The sequence below is a fragment of the Pan paniscus genome, chromosome 18 (genome assembly GCF_029289425.2).
Source record: "Pan paniscus chromosome 18, NHGRI_mPanPan1-v2.0_pri, whole genome shotgun sequence".
In the NCBI taxonomy this organism is placed as follows: domain Eukaryota; kingdom Metazoa; phylum Chordata; class Mammalia; order Primates; family Hominidae; genus Pan; species Pan paniscus.
This window is the reverse complement of record NC_073267.2, coordinates 33361232-33374863: the sequence shown is the minus strand read 5'-3', so window position 1 is coordinate 33374863 and position 13632 is coordinate 33361232. Positions and strand designations below refer to the sequence as shown.

At 45.7% G+C, this 13632-nt stretch overlaps 1 protein-coding gene across 1 annotated transcript in view; it reads left to right on the top strand.

Annotated features, from left to right (window-relative positions):
* The window catches only part of LOC117977907 (otoancorin-like), a 52063-nt gene extending 39679 nt beyond the window's left edge, over positions 1-12384 (top strand). Inside the window, 4 exon segments of the mRNA XM_055099302.2 lie at positions 67-203; positions 725-822; positions 4766-4961; positions 8509-12384. Coding sequence (XP_054955277.2) covers positions 67-203; positions 725-822; positions 4766-4961; positions 8509-8513 — 436 coding nt within the window. The 3' untranslated portion in view covers positions 8514-12384.
* Positions 12385-13632: the final 1248 nt, after the last annotated feature.

Genomic DNA, 13632 nt, shown 5'->3' with positions numbered 1-13632 from the left:
GTGTGTTTGTTTTTGGCTGAAGAGTCCAAGCTCATATTATATCCCTCCCTCTTTAACCACTACCAGGGTGGTAGTGGCCAGAATTGGGACCCTGCTCTGCAGCACACATGTCTTAGCCGAGTTTAAGAGGAAGGCTGAAGTTGTGTTTGGGGATCCCACTGAGTGGACCAGTTCTGTCTTGCAGGAGCTTGGGACCATTGCAGGTAAGACTCACCCTGAGCATACCTTTCTCTCCCTTTCCAAACTCAAATGTGGGGACACAAAATAAAACATTATCCTTGGCCATGTGTAGCAAACATCAGTGGTGTTACAGTAGAACCTACATTTCATGATTTGAAGTTGCAGAGGGTGGGTCTGCAAATCTGCTTTTAAAACAAGCTCTTTTGGAGATTCTTGTGTTCACTAAAGTTTGGAAAACCGCTAGTTTAGAATGTGATTTAATTGGCCCCTAAGTAGGTTTATACAAAATTTGAAAGTGTGTAAATTGAAGTTCCTTCTGGGCATGCGTTTCACTGTAGGAGGCCAATCAGGGCTAATGTGACCCACATTTTTTTTTTCTGAGTTGATGAAGGAACTTGATTCCCCAGTGTGATTTCCAGGGCCTTTTGTAAGGAATGATGCCTGCCTAGAACACTCAGATCTGAGCATTATGCAGCACCATTAATAAAACAAGCAGAGTTCTGATGGCTTGAACTAAACCCCCGTGATTCCTTTTTCTCCCCAGCTGGATTAACTAAGGCAGAGCTCCGGATGCTTGACAAGGATTTGATGCCATATTTCTAGCCATCAGCAATAAAATGCCTTCCTGATGAGATATTCAAAGTAGGTGCTCAGTTCTTCAAGGAGAAATGGGAGCTTGACCCCATTTCAAATCACACAGGGAAACAGGTGATGGGCCTTGGAATTTAGAGGCTTGTGACCAGGCTCTGCTGATGGGGTCAGAGGAGATCTGTGTGAGTTTAGGTGTTTTTAAAAAACATTTTTTCTTAAAATTACAATATGTAGTTTAATTATATTTATTTTTATGATCATCTTCTCTTCTAGCAGGTGGTACTGATTTTCTACTTATGGTGGTATGACAGGTTCATAAACCCTTACAAAAACCCCTGGGGACAGATATAGTTCAGAAATCAGAATTTCTCAGATTTTGAAAAGATCACCCTGTACATTTACTGTATGTAACTTCATACCCCCAGCAGTGTCTGGGGAAGCACCTTGTAAGCAAACACACTAATATTTCTGTGAAGAAATCTGTGACAAGCCACAGTAATTGGAATAAATAGAGACTATAAATAAATAGCCTCACATTACTTCAGGTCAAGTTTTGCCGATAAATAAGTTTGACTTAAACTTTGGGGGAAAACTTGCAGTTTTCAGATTATTTTTGGACTTCGGAATTGCAGATGAAGGATTGTGAACCTCTGTAACATTTCCTTTTAAGATATAATTAAATAAAAATATTTTAGTTGATTTAGGTCAGGCATGGTGGCTCACACCTGTAATCCCAACATTTTGGGAGGCTGAGACAGGCCAATCACCTGAGGTCAGGTGTTTGAGACCAGACTGGCCAACATGGTGAAATCCGGCCTCTATGAAAAATACAAAATTAGCTGGGCGTGGTGGTGGATGCCTGTAATCCCAGTTACTTGGGAGGCTGAGGCAGGAGAATCACTTGAACCCGGGAGACAGAGGTTGCAATGAGCTAAGACCACACCATTGCACTCCAGCCTGGGCAACAAGAGCGAAACCATCTCTCTCTCTCTCTCTATATATATATATTTTTCTATATATATATATATTTAGTTGATTTAAAGAAAAGTATTAGGAAAATCACAAGAGGACAGGTGAAAAACTGCTATGAAAAAATTGAGAGGGTGAAATTGGATCATTTGAAGGAAGGGAAGCAGGGTATCTAATGACCTTGCGACCCTTTTTTCTGTCTGTATACAAGATTAGGGGAGTGTTTGGTGGGAATAGTCTGCTCTGATGAGGAGGCAGTGATTCTGGTGTTCCTGTTCGCTGCATAATGTGGGAACACGTTTTGTCCAGCACTTCTGGATAAAACACACAAACCAGGCTCGACAAACTCCCCCAGTGCCACATCACTTGTTCATTTCAAGAAAGATAGCCGAGGCCGGGTGCAGTGGCTCACACCTGTAATACCAGCACTTTGGGAGGTTGAGGAGGGTGGATCACAAGGTCAGGAGATTGAGACCATCGTGGCTAACATGGTGAAACCCTGTCTCTACTAAAAATACAAAAAAATTAGCTGGGGTGGTCACGTGTGCCTGTAGTCCCAGTTACTCGGAAGGCTGAGGCAGGAGAATGGCGTGAACCCGGGGGGCGGAGCTTGCAGTGAGCCAAGATCGCTCCACTACACGCTAGCCTGGGCGACAGAGCGAGACTCTGTCTCAAAAAAAAAAAAAGAAAGCCGACCTTCAATCACTTCAGCATCCTGGACAGTTCCGAGCACATTGCAGGCATAATAGCTGTTTGAGGGCAATAAATAGCAGTCCTCAAAGCCATTGAGCAAATACCTGCTTCCCCTCTGGGGCACTCTGCATGGGACAAGCAGCTTGGTCTTGGATGCTGGCATTTTGCTAAGCACTTTCTCTTGGTCTTGTTTGGAGTGCTGTTGTGCTGCTTCCTTGTACAGGTATTTATCTATTCCAGAAATCCCTACTGATCACCTACATTGTGGCAGGCTCCAGGGTAGGTGCACCTAAGAATGCACAGGTGAAGGGGTTATCACATAGTGCCTTCAGGGGCCTAAAAGGTAACATAAGGTGCAGTAGGCTGGGTAGAGACCGAAGTGAACTGGAGAGCCCTGTCTAAATGTGGAGGCTGCTTCTCATTCCTAGCACATTCATGCAGTGTGGCCATGTGGGCCCAGGATTGCTGAATTTTCCTTTTCACTTTTTTCGAGAAGAAGTCAGAAATCTTCATTTTCATATGGAATTGCTTGATAATTAAATGTTGGCAGCCAATCTGAATTTATTTTTGAAAACACAGTGCTGTAGGCCTAGAGATTCAATCTGGCCTGTGGGTCTCAAGTCAGCAACATTGATAAAAGAGATAATTTTTAGAATACAGACTCTGTGTTAATGGTATATGGAAGCCAAAAAAGTACCTCTGTGACCACCCCACCGTGTGTGTGTGTGTGTGTGTGTGTGTGTAGTGAGAGGAGAGGAGGTGATGCTGAATTTTAATTTTTTTGAGACAAAGTCTCACTCTGTTGCCCAAGGGAGTGCAGTGGCACAATGATGGCTCACTGCACCCTTGATCCCCTGGGCTCAAGCAATCCTCTCACGTCAGCCTAAGTAACTAGGACTACACACTTGGCTAATTAAAAAAACTTTCTGTAGAGAAGGGGGGTCTCACTGTGTTGCCCAGGCTGGTCTCGAACTCCTGAGCTCCGTTAATCATTCTGCCTCAGCCTCCTAAAGTGCTGGGATTGTAGGCATGAGCCATGGCACTTGACCGACCAGATGCTGAATCTTGGAGAACAGCTGGCGATGAAGAAGAAACAGTGTTCCAGGCAGAAGGAGGTGCACAGAAAGATGCTGCCTCTAGGGAACTGTAAATATTGGCACCCACTCTCCTGGAGTGAAGAATGCCATGTGTGAGGCTGGAGAGGTGGGCAGAGTTTTTTCCAGGAGCCTGAACTGTGTTCTGGAGTGGGGTTCCTGGAAGGGCTTTACACAGAGGGATATGATTCCAGGGAAGTATCTACCTGGACAAAAGAGGAGGAGAGGGTGACTGACAGGAGTGGAAGGGATGAGGGAGCATAAGCATCTTTCCCAGATTCTTCAGGGCCTTTAGAAAATAAACATGATGATATAGAGTCCCCTTCGTATTCCAGTCCCATTGGAACGAGTCACCAAGTCCTTTGATCTGGAAGTGACTTCAGAAGACACCTTGTTCACAGTCCTTGAAGACATAGTCTGGCCGGCAGAATTTCCAACTCGTGTTGTCCATAGCAGATATCACCAATAGATGACTGCATTTTCCCTCCATGGAGCCCTCACAGAGCTCATCACATGGTGCTCAGGCAGTCAAACCAAAGGATCAGAATCAGTCAGCAGAGGAGATGAGTTCTCTATGCTGTCTCACATTTATCCCCAAAGCCCAGGGAGGCTGTGTAATTTCTTCAAGGTGACACAGCAAGTATGTGGCAGAGCAGGGGCTCAAATTCAGGCCTCTGATCTTTAAGGCCTGTGTTTCCCCCTCCACATCAGTGTTTCAGGAGGTGGAAGACTTGAAGCACTGGGAAGCTGTCTTGCATTGCATTAAACAACATTGCCGCATAGGGAGGAAATCATGCTTCCCTTTTCAACTCTCCATTAGTACTTCTAAATACCTCAAGAAGGAAGTGTCAATTTAACCCTGTATAATACATTTTATATTCTCTCTCTCTCTCTTTTTTTTCAAGAGGCCAGGGGTTCAGATATTGTTGGCGGACAAATCTAGCTAGGATTCAACAATATTGTTTTATTTTTATTTTGCGGCTCCTATTTAATGCTTGCTTATGGCAAGTCTGCCGGCTTTCCGTTTTTGGAAACTTCCATTTTAAATTTTCTATTTTTAAATGCATTTATTTTGGTAGTGCAAGAGTGATCTAATTTTAAGGAAATATCTTAAAGAGGACCACACATGATACACACAAGGGGATGACAAAGTTGTGTGCATCCTGCGCGGACGCCCGAGATGTGGGAAATCCGGGGAGGGGCCCCGTGTGAGGGTGCTGCCCCTTTGCCTCCTGCAGGAGCTGTCCGCGGAGCAGATCGCCTCCCTGGGTCCGGAGAACGCCGCGGCGGTGACCCACGCCCAGCGCCGGCGGCTCAGTTCACTGCAGCTGCAGAGCCTCCAGCAGGCGCTAGATGGCGCCAAGACTCACTCCTGGCAGGACGCGCCCGCTAGCGCCGGTCCCACTAGAACCTCATCCTCGCGTTCTCCCGCAGGTGAGCGGAGCCGCCCTCTGCCCCGCGTCCCAGCCCCACTCTCCTTCCTTGTCCTCCCTGTCAGGCCTGGGGTGGGGAGGTTCTTAAGATTCAGAGCGAGGTCTCTGACAGTCACTGGGGATTCTGCCCTCAGTGAAAAACCCAAAGTCCCTATCAAGCTTCCCTACCAAGCTTCAGAATTAGTGATTCTCAACTATGGCTGCCCTTGGGTGGGGGGCATTAAACATCTTCCAGTTCTCCCGCCCCTACCCAGAACGCATAACATCAGAAACTCAGGACTAATTTCATTTTAGCCGCTCCTTTGCAAACTCCCTCCTCACTATCCAATAATAATGAACTATTATTATTATTATTATTATTATTATTTTGACTCAGAGTCTCGCCCTGTCGCCCAGGCTGGAGTGCAGTGCCGCGATCTCGGCTCACTGCAACCTCCACCTCCCAGGCTCAAGCGATCCTCCCACCTCAGCCTCCCAGTAGCTAGGATCACAGGTGTGTGCCACCATACCTGGTTAATTTTTGTATTTTTAGTAGAGATGGGGCTTCACCATGTTGGCCAAGCTGGTCTTGAACTCCTGACCTCAGGTCATCTGCCCACCTCAGCCTCCCAAAGTGTTGGGATTACAGGCGCGAGCCACCAAGCCTGGCCTGTCCAATATTAATTAATTCAACCCATGTTTACTGGGCACCTACTATGTTCCAAGTCTGCAGTAGGGGCTGGGAATACAGAGGTGAGCAAGATAGATAAGGCCCTCTTGTAAATGAAGAAGATATTTCAAATCTGACAAGACCAGGGAGGGTGATAGTGACTGAGGGCTGAGCTAAGATAGAGAAGCCTCCCCAGGGAGTGGCATTGGATCCTGGGAACATGGCCTTCTTTCCTTTTTCTCCCCCATGCCTTTCTTACAGCTCTCCCCATTTCCCCTTCACTTTCTCACTTCTTTGTGGTGCCTTCTGTTCTTAACACCACATTTGGACCATGCTCTGGGGAGATAGCTTCTAACAAGATGGGGAACAGAGATGTTCCCTGCCCTCATTGAGCTCTCGGTGCAGCCTGGCGGGGAGGGAAGACATGTACCCTGGTGAACATGAGGCAGGTGCTGGGTGCTGAGATGGGGAACACACATGGGTCAGGAAACCTCCTAAAGTCAGTGATGTCTCAGGTGAGACACAAGGTGAGAAGAAGATGGGCTTAGCGAGGTAGACAGTGTCTCAGGAGTAGGTACCGGCATGGGCAAGTGCCCAGAGAAGTCAGAGGACTTGGTGCTTGACTAAAACCTCCACTCCACCTTTTCCTGACTTGAATGTCTCCCTATCCTGCCTTCACATAGGGATGGTGAATTGGAGTATTCCCCATTTCTGCAGCCAAAAGTGGCCAGAGGTGGCACTTGAAAACATAAATCATGCCTTTTGATGTATTATATTATTACTTTAAAACACTTTTCATTGAGGCTGGGCACATTGGCTCATGCCTGTAATCCTAGCACTTTGGGAGGCCGAGGTGGGCGGATCACCTGAGGTCAGGAGTTTTGAGACCAGCCTGGCCAACATGGCAAAACCCCGTCTCTACTAAAAATACAAAAATTAGCCGGGTGTGGTGGGTGGCACCTGTAATCCCAGCTATTCGGGAGGCTAAGGCAGGAGAGTTGCTTGAACACTGGGGGCAGAGGTTGCAGTGAGCTGAGATCATGCCAGTTCACTCCAGCCTGGGCAAAAGAGCAAAACTCCATCACAAACAAACAGCAACACAAAAAAACTTTCCATTGAAATATGATATGCAAATATCATATTTGTATGCATGTATCTCTCATATATGAGAGATATATATCTCATATACAGATAGATATAGATCGTTCCATCACCCAGGCTGGAGTGCAGTGGCACAATCATAGTTCATTGCAGCCTCAAAATTCTGGGCTCAACCGATCCTCCCACTTCAGCCTCCTGAGTGGCTGGGACTACAGGTGTGTGCCACCAGGCGGGGGCTAATTTTTCTTTTTTTGGAGACAAAGTCTCACTCTGTTGCCCAGACTCAGATGTAGTGGTGCAATCTCAGCTCACTGCAACCTCCACCCCCCAGGTTCAAGCAATTCTCCTGCTTAGCCTCCCAAGTAGCTGGGACTACAGGCACGTGCAACCACTCCCAGCTAATTTTTTGTATTTTACTAGAGACGAGGTTTCACCATGTTGCCCAGGCTGGTCTTGAACTCCTGAGCTCAGATACCTGCCCGCCTCAGCCTCCTAAAATACTGGGATTACAGGAGTGACCCACCCACTGCCCCCAGCCTTTTTTTTTTTTTTTTTTTTTTGGTAGGGACAGGATTTCCCTATGTTGCCCATGCTGGACATGAACTCCTGACCTCAAGTGATCCTCCTGCCTCAGCCTCCCAAAGTGCTAAGATTATAGGTATGAGCCACCACGCCTGGCCCAATATTTCTAAAGGCCCCTCAAGAGGCAAAAGTGGGCAAAGGACTTTTAAGGACAAAAAATGCCTAGTATTGAATATTAAGTTGTTTACTGTGTTGTAACTCTCTTCCATGACTTCAGTAAAGCAGAGTAAACACACACATGCCCCAAGACACAGTAACCTCTGTTTGGTAGTACAGCCCATCACAAGCAGCTGTGGCTGAACCCCTGGGTACCAGGACTAGAGAAGATAACTTCATTGTAAGTTCCACTGGATGTTAGGCTGAAGTTGCAGCCCCCATCAAGCCAGGCTTGGTGTCTGGAGCGGGCCTGAAGGTAGAGATTCTGCAAAAGGATCTAACTGGGGTGATATTCAAAAAATTTAGAAGCCAGAATGGCACAGGTCCTGACCAATAAGAACCAAAGCCAACATGCTGTGATCTGCATACAAGTGCCAGTGATCCCTGCCTCCAGCTGAGGAGGGCTGTGAAGGATGGAGGCTAGAAATCCATCAGGAGAGCTGACATTGAAAGGTGAATGGGAGCAGCACCTGCCAGCGTGACCTGCTGCTTTCCTGCATGCAAAGGACTGCGCATTTCAACCTGAGACCCTGGGGTTCCTGCAGGGCATCAGCTAGATTTGTCTTCCTGCCTGGGGTGATCACCAGTTATATGTGCTGTGAGGCAAACTGTCCTCCCGCCAGAGGAGGAGGTGAAGGGATTTACAGAATCTCTCTCTGATCTGACTTATTAGAAAAGTTAAAGGACACCCGTCCAGGAGGCAGCACAGTGCAGAGATAAAGAAGTCAGGATTCAAATTTGTCCTATCTGGGAAGCTTAGACAAGAGCTCCTTAACCTCTCTCACACTCTGTCCCCTCATCTGGAAAATGGGAATCCTAACAGTGCCTACCCAGCAGGAGCATGGCCACAATGAAATGAGCTAATGACACAGTGAAAGCCCTTAGACAGCCTGACCCAGAGTCAGCCCTCTGTAATGGGAGTCATTATTCAAGATGGGAGGAAAGAAACAGGAATTAGATCAGAAAGAGAGATGAAATACAAAAGCTACATGAAGTTGGCAGTGTGAAGCCTGACTCGCAAGAGAGTGGATTTTGTTACTGTTTGCTTTTTCTTGTCCAGGATAATCCAAGACCGGCAGAAAGTGAGAATACCGATTGAGATCCAAGGACATCCTCATGGGAGTCTGTGCAGACACGTTCTCATCAAGAACCCCTCTCCAAGCAGCTGGTCCAGCCCAGCTAAACTGGGGGCTGCTGTTTGTAAGAAAATTAATGTTCTGGACCAAGCACGGTGGCTCATGCCAGTAATCTCAGCACTTTAGGAGGCCAAGGCAGGCGGACCACTTGAGGCCAGGAGTTCAAGACCAGCCTGGCCAACGTGGTGAAATCCCGTCTCCACCAAAAATGCAAAACTTAGCTGGGCATGGTGACGCGTGCCTGTAATCCCAGCTACTCAGGAGGCTGAGGCAGGAGAATCACTTGAACCCAGGAGGTGGATGTTGCAGCGAACCAAGATCATGCCACTGCACTCCAGCCTGGGTGACAGAGTGAGGCTCCATCTCAAAAACAAAAACAAAAAAAATTAATGTTCTGTACCTAAGGAGCACCCATTTGCTGCCACTTCCCTGCCAGGATGAAGGAAAACCAAGTCAGACATTAAATAACACATGCAGGATCACACCTTTCACACTGCAGTCTTAGTTTTCTATAAAACCACGTGACCTCTGAAAATACACTCCAGCCTCTGCAACACCTACTCATGACGCTTTGTAAAATCCACCGCCTTTTAGGGACACCAAGATTTTCAGAAACATGCAGTTTTCTTACCTCCAGATGAGATGTCTACTGTGGATAGGTGACTAGGAGGAGAACCCAAGGTGTGCTGATGGCAGAACAGAAGCACCTAGGATGCCACCAGGGAAACGCCCTGACACGCAGCTGTGATGCTGTCTTCGAGAAGGTGTTTGCAAACACCGCTGCTGCCCCCCTTCCCTGAGCCCTGACTTCCTAAACCTAAGGCTAAAAACATCCTGGCAATTCCCGGAAGTAACTTCATTCTAGCAGGATAGAGCCAGTGGGTGGAGTTTTCTCAGCCCGCCAGGATCACATCAGTGACTGACTTACCCAATGTACTTTTATTTTTTATTTCAACCAATTCCCCAAAGCCCAGAGCAACTTAAAACCAGAAGAGCCACCACCATCTCCACCAAAAACAGGGAATATTTTGAGAGTTTAATGATAACTTCACAGCCATCCATTCAGCTGAGTCCCAAGGAAATGGAAGACACCTGAAAAATGTATTTTTAAATTGATTTAACGTTGAGCCATGTTAAATGTTTTAATTTCCAACCAATGCAGTGCCCACCAAAACATCAATTAGTCCCAGCAATCAGGTAAGAATACTGGCTTCTGCTCAGGGATTCATGTATTTCAGCTCTGCTAAATATCGTAGAGGAGAAATCCAATGTAGCCTGTAGCTTCAAGAAAGTGAAATTAAGCCCAAGTAGAAACTAGATGAGGCCCTGGCTAAAATGGTGCCTTTTCTTGCACTGCCTCTCTCTGGTATCTCTCTAAAGTGAGGGCAGCAACTTGATTGTAAGGGTCTCGTGCTGTTAACAGAAAACACCCTTCCTTCCCCACAGGTTCTCTGTCTCCAAGCTGGAAAACAAAAGAGGCTGCAATGGGACAGAGAAGGGCTTCCTGCTGAGGAGATGAGTGGGCTTAAGAATTTGCAAGATCAAAAATCAAAACAATTAAACCCATGGAGATAGAGTAGAAGGAGAGTGAACAGAGGCTGGGAAGGGTAATGGGAGAGTTGGTGGGGAGGAGGCAGATGGTTAACGGGTACAAAAAAAAACAGAAAGATGAGTAAGACCTACTCTTCCATAGCACAACAGGATGACTAGAGTCAACAGTAATTTTTTTTTTTTTTTTTGAGATAAAGTCACTCTGTCACCCAGGCTAGAGGGCAGTGGCATGGTCTCTGCCCACTGCAACTTCTGCCTCCTCAGTTCAAGCGATTCTCCTGCCTCAGCCTCCCGAGTAGCTGGAATTACAGGCGCACACCACCATGTCCAGCTAATTTTTGTATTTTTATAGAGATGGGGTTTCACCATGTTGGCCAGGCTGGTCTTGAACTCCTGACCTCAGGTGATCCACCTGCTTCGACCTCCCACAGTGCTGGGATTACAGGCGTGAGCCACTGCACCCGACCCTATAGTCAATAGTAATTTAATCGCACATTTTAAAATAACTAAAAGAGTACAGTTGGATTGTTTGTAACACAAAGGATAAAGGTTTGAGGTAATGGATACCCCATTTTACATGATGTGATTATTACACATCGCATGCCTGTATCAAAACATCTCATGTACCCCATAAATATATATACCTACTATGTACTAACGAAAATTAAAATTTAAAAAAATTAAAAATAATTTGCAAGATCATTTTTAATAATTATTTTTCATTTGGGGTGCATTTTCACCATCAAGGCCCCAGGGTTTCCCTGCCCTAGATGAGGGTCTGGATCCAGGGAACGGTGTCCCACCATCTGGAGCATCCTGTCTCTACACACGTTGGCCAGCTGCTTGGGGCAACACAGGACGATGCGCTCAGGCCACTCACCACAGGAGCTTGGCCATTAGAACCAGCAGGGGACAACCAAGCCAAAGACCCCACGACTGGAGAGCTCCTAAAAGCAAATACAAAATAAGAGTACACATGAAGTTCTGGCAGCAAGCAGAAGGTAGACACATCATGTCCAACTCCCCGAGTCTGTCTCTGGGACCACTTGATGCAGAGCCTTGATTTGTTCGTCTCTTAAATGGGAACAATGACCCCCAAAGAGGAGGAGGGGTGGGGGAGTGAGAATTAAATGAGATTGTGTCAGTCAACATGTACTAGGGAGCTTGTTAGAAACACCAATTCCAGGATCCCCTGGAGATTCTGATTTAGCAAGTCTGCCAGGAGACCCAGGAATTTGTATTTTAAGCATCTCTCCCAGGTGATTCTGATGATTAAGCAACTTTAGGAAAGAAAAGATTAGGGCTCTGGTCCATAGGAAGGGTTCATCCAATGGCAGCCCTCACTTAGGCCCTTGGGGTGAATGAAGGAGGGGCATCCAGGATCTTGCCCAGCCAGGGACATGCAGGGAACATCTTTTTAAGGGGCCCTCATCACTTTCTGACACTGCTGTTTCAAGGGAAAACTGGTCACACCTTTCTGCAGGGGATTTGACAACATCCATTAAAAAAAAAAAATTGAAGACAGAGTCTCGCTCTGTCACCCAGGATGGAGTGCAATGGCGCCATCTCGGCTCACTGTAGCCTCTGTCTCCCAGGTTCAAGCGATTCCTCTGCCTCAGCTTCCCTAGTAACTGGGACTAAGGCATGTGCCACCACACCTGGCTAATTTTTGCATTTTTAGTAGAGACGGGGTTTCACCATGTTGGCCAGGCTCATCTCAAACTTCTAACCCCAAGTGATCCACCTGCCTCAGCCTCCCAAAGTGCTGGGATTACAGGCATAAGCTGCCACATCCGACAAACATCCATCAAAATTATAAATGCAGACCCTGTGATCTAGCAATCTCACTTTGAAGAGTTTATCCTACAGACATACTGCACAGATGCAAATTATATCAGGCCAGGAGCTGCAGCATTGTTCATAACAGCAAAAAAAAAAAAAAATAGAAACAACTGCAAGGTCCATCTACAGACCTCTGGTTGAATACAGTTACGGCATAGCCATAAAACCAACAATGGCACAGCTCCTGTGCACAGATACAGAACTCCCTCCAAAGTATATGGTTAGGTGAAAAATACAAGGTGCAGAATAAGGTGTATAATAAGCTTTTGTGAAAAGTGCAGAGATCATCTATATTTGATTTGCTGTGTATGCATAGAATATCTCTGGACAAATACACAAGAAGCTGCTAACATTGGTTGCCTCTGGGGAGGGAACAGGGTGGCTGGGGGACAGGGGCTGGAGGACAAGGTTTCACCACATGCCTTTCAGACTTTATATATTTGGAACCCTGTGCATTATCTATTGCACATATTACCTATTCATGCAAAACGCTATACAAATATATATGATATGCATTGAAATATGATATGCATACAAAACGCTGGGAATATAGATGTAGATAGATATCTATAGCTATCTGTATATGAGATATATAGCTCTCATATCTTATATATATGAGATATATTTCATATATATAAGAAAATAATATATATGAGATACATATAACTCATGTATATGATAATATATATAAGATAATATATGAGATATATATCAAAGATTATATTTAGATATATAATATATCTATATATAAGCTATATATAATCTTATATATGATATATATTTCTTATAAATATATTATAACATAATATAATTGAAAAAAAGTAAACATTGCGGAATTCCCAGGCCACACAGTATCTAGTTGGGACATCTACAAAGTGTGTGTCTTAAAGTAGTCTTGAACTGAGTACCCTCTTCAAATTCATTCAAGACCTCCAACAATTCCTGGGATTCTTCCAATACCATAGGTAGTTTGTATTACGCTTTTCTGTTGTCACTTCCCCAATTACTGATTGTTTCAGAAAGAGACATGGGCTTGGCCGATCCATGGAGATATCTGCAGCTTGCCAGCAGCTGAAGTCTTTATTTGCCTTTATCTCCGTTGTGGCCTCTGATGAGCCAGACTACAGAGATGCTGATGAAATCTGGGAGGCAATGGTGGAGGCTGTAGTTTCCCAGGAGAACTCTGGCCCTGGGGAATTCCTTCCAGTCTCTGAGTCCCTGTGGCACATCTCCATGTGTGGCGAACTAGGTGATTGCTCCTAGTGATTCTGCTTAGTTCCTTTATTAGAATTATAAGCTTTTTGCCATGTGACTTTGTAGTACATCTCAATAGGTAGAGTCTAATTCCTTGCCCTTCTAACTTTGGGCTTTGGTCATTGGAATGTGAGCAGACACAACATTTTTCCCCCAGCAGAAGTTTTAAATGTGCTGCATGATTTGACTTGACCTCTTGGCAATTGCTTCTCATGTGAAGGGACATGTGGAGCAGACCTGAACTCAGCCCAAACCTTGGAGCCAAGCTGAGCTCAGCAGAACCTAGCTGAGCTCAGCCAAGCCAAACCCAGTGTAATCATAGCCAACCTGAAGACTCAGAAGCAAGAAACAAATATTTGTTATAGGGATCTATTGGGATTTGAGAGTTATTTCTCTTTTTT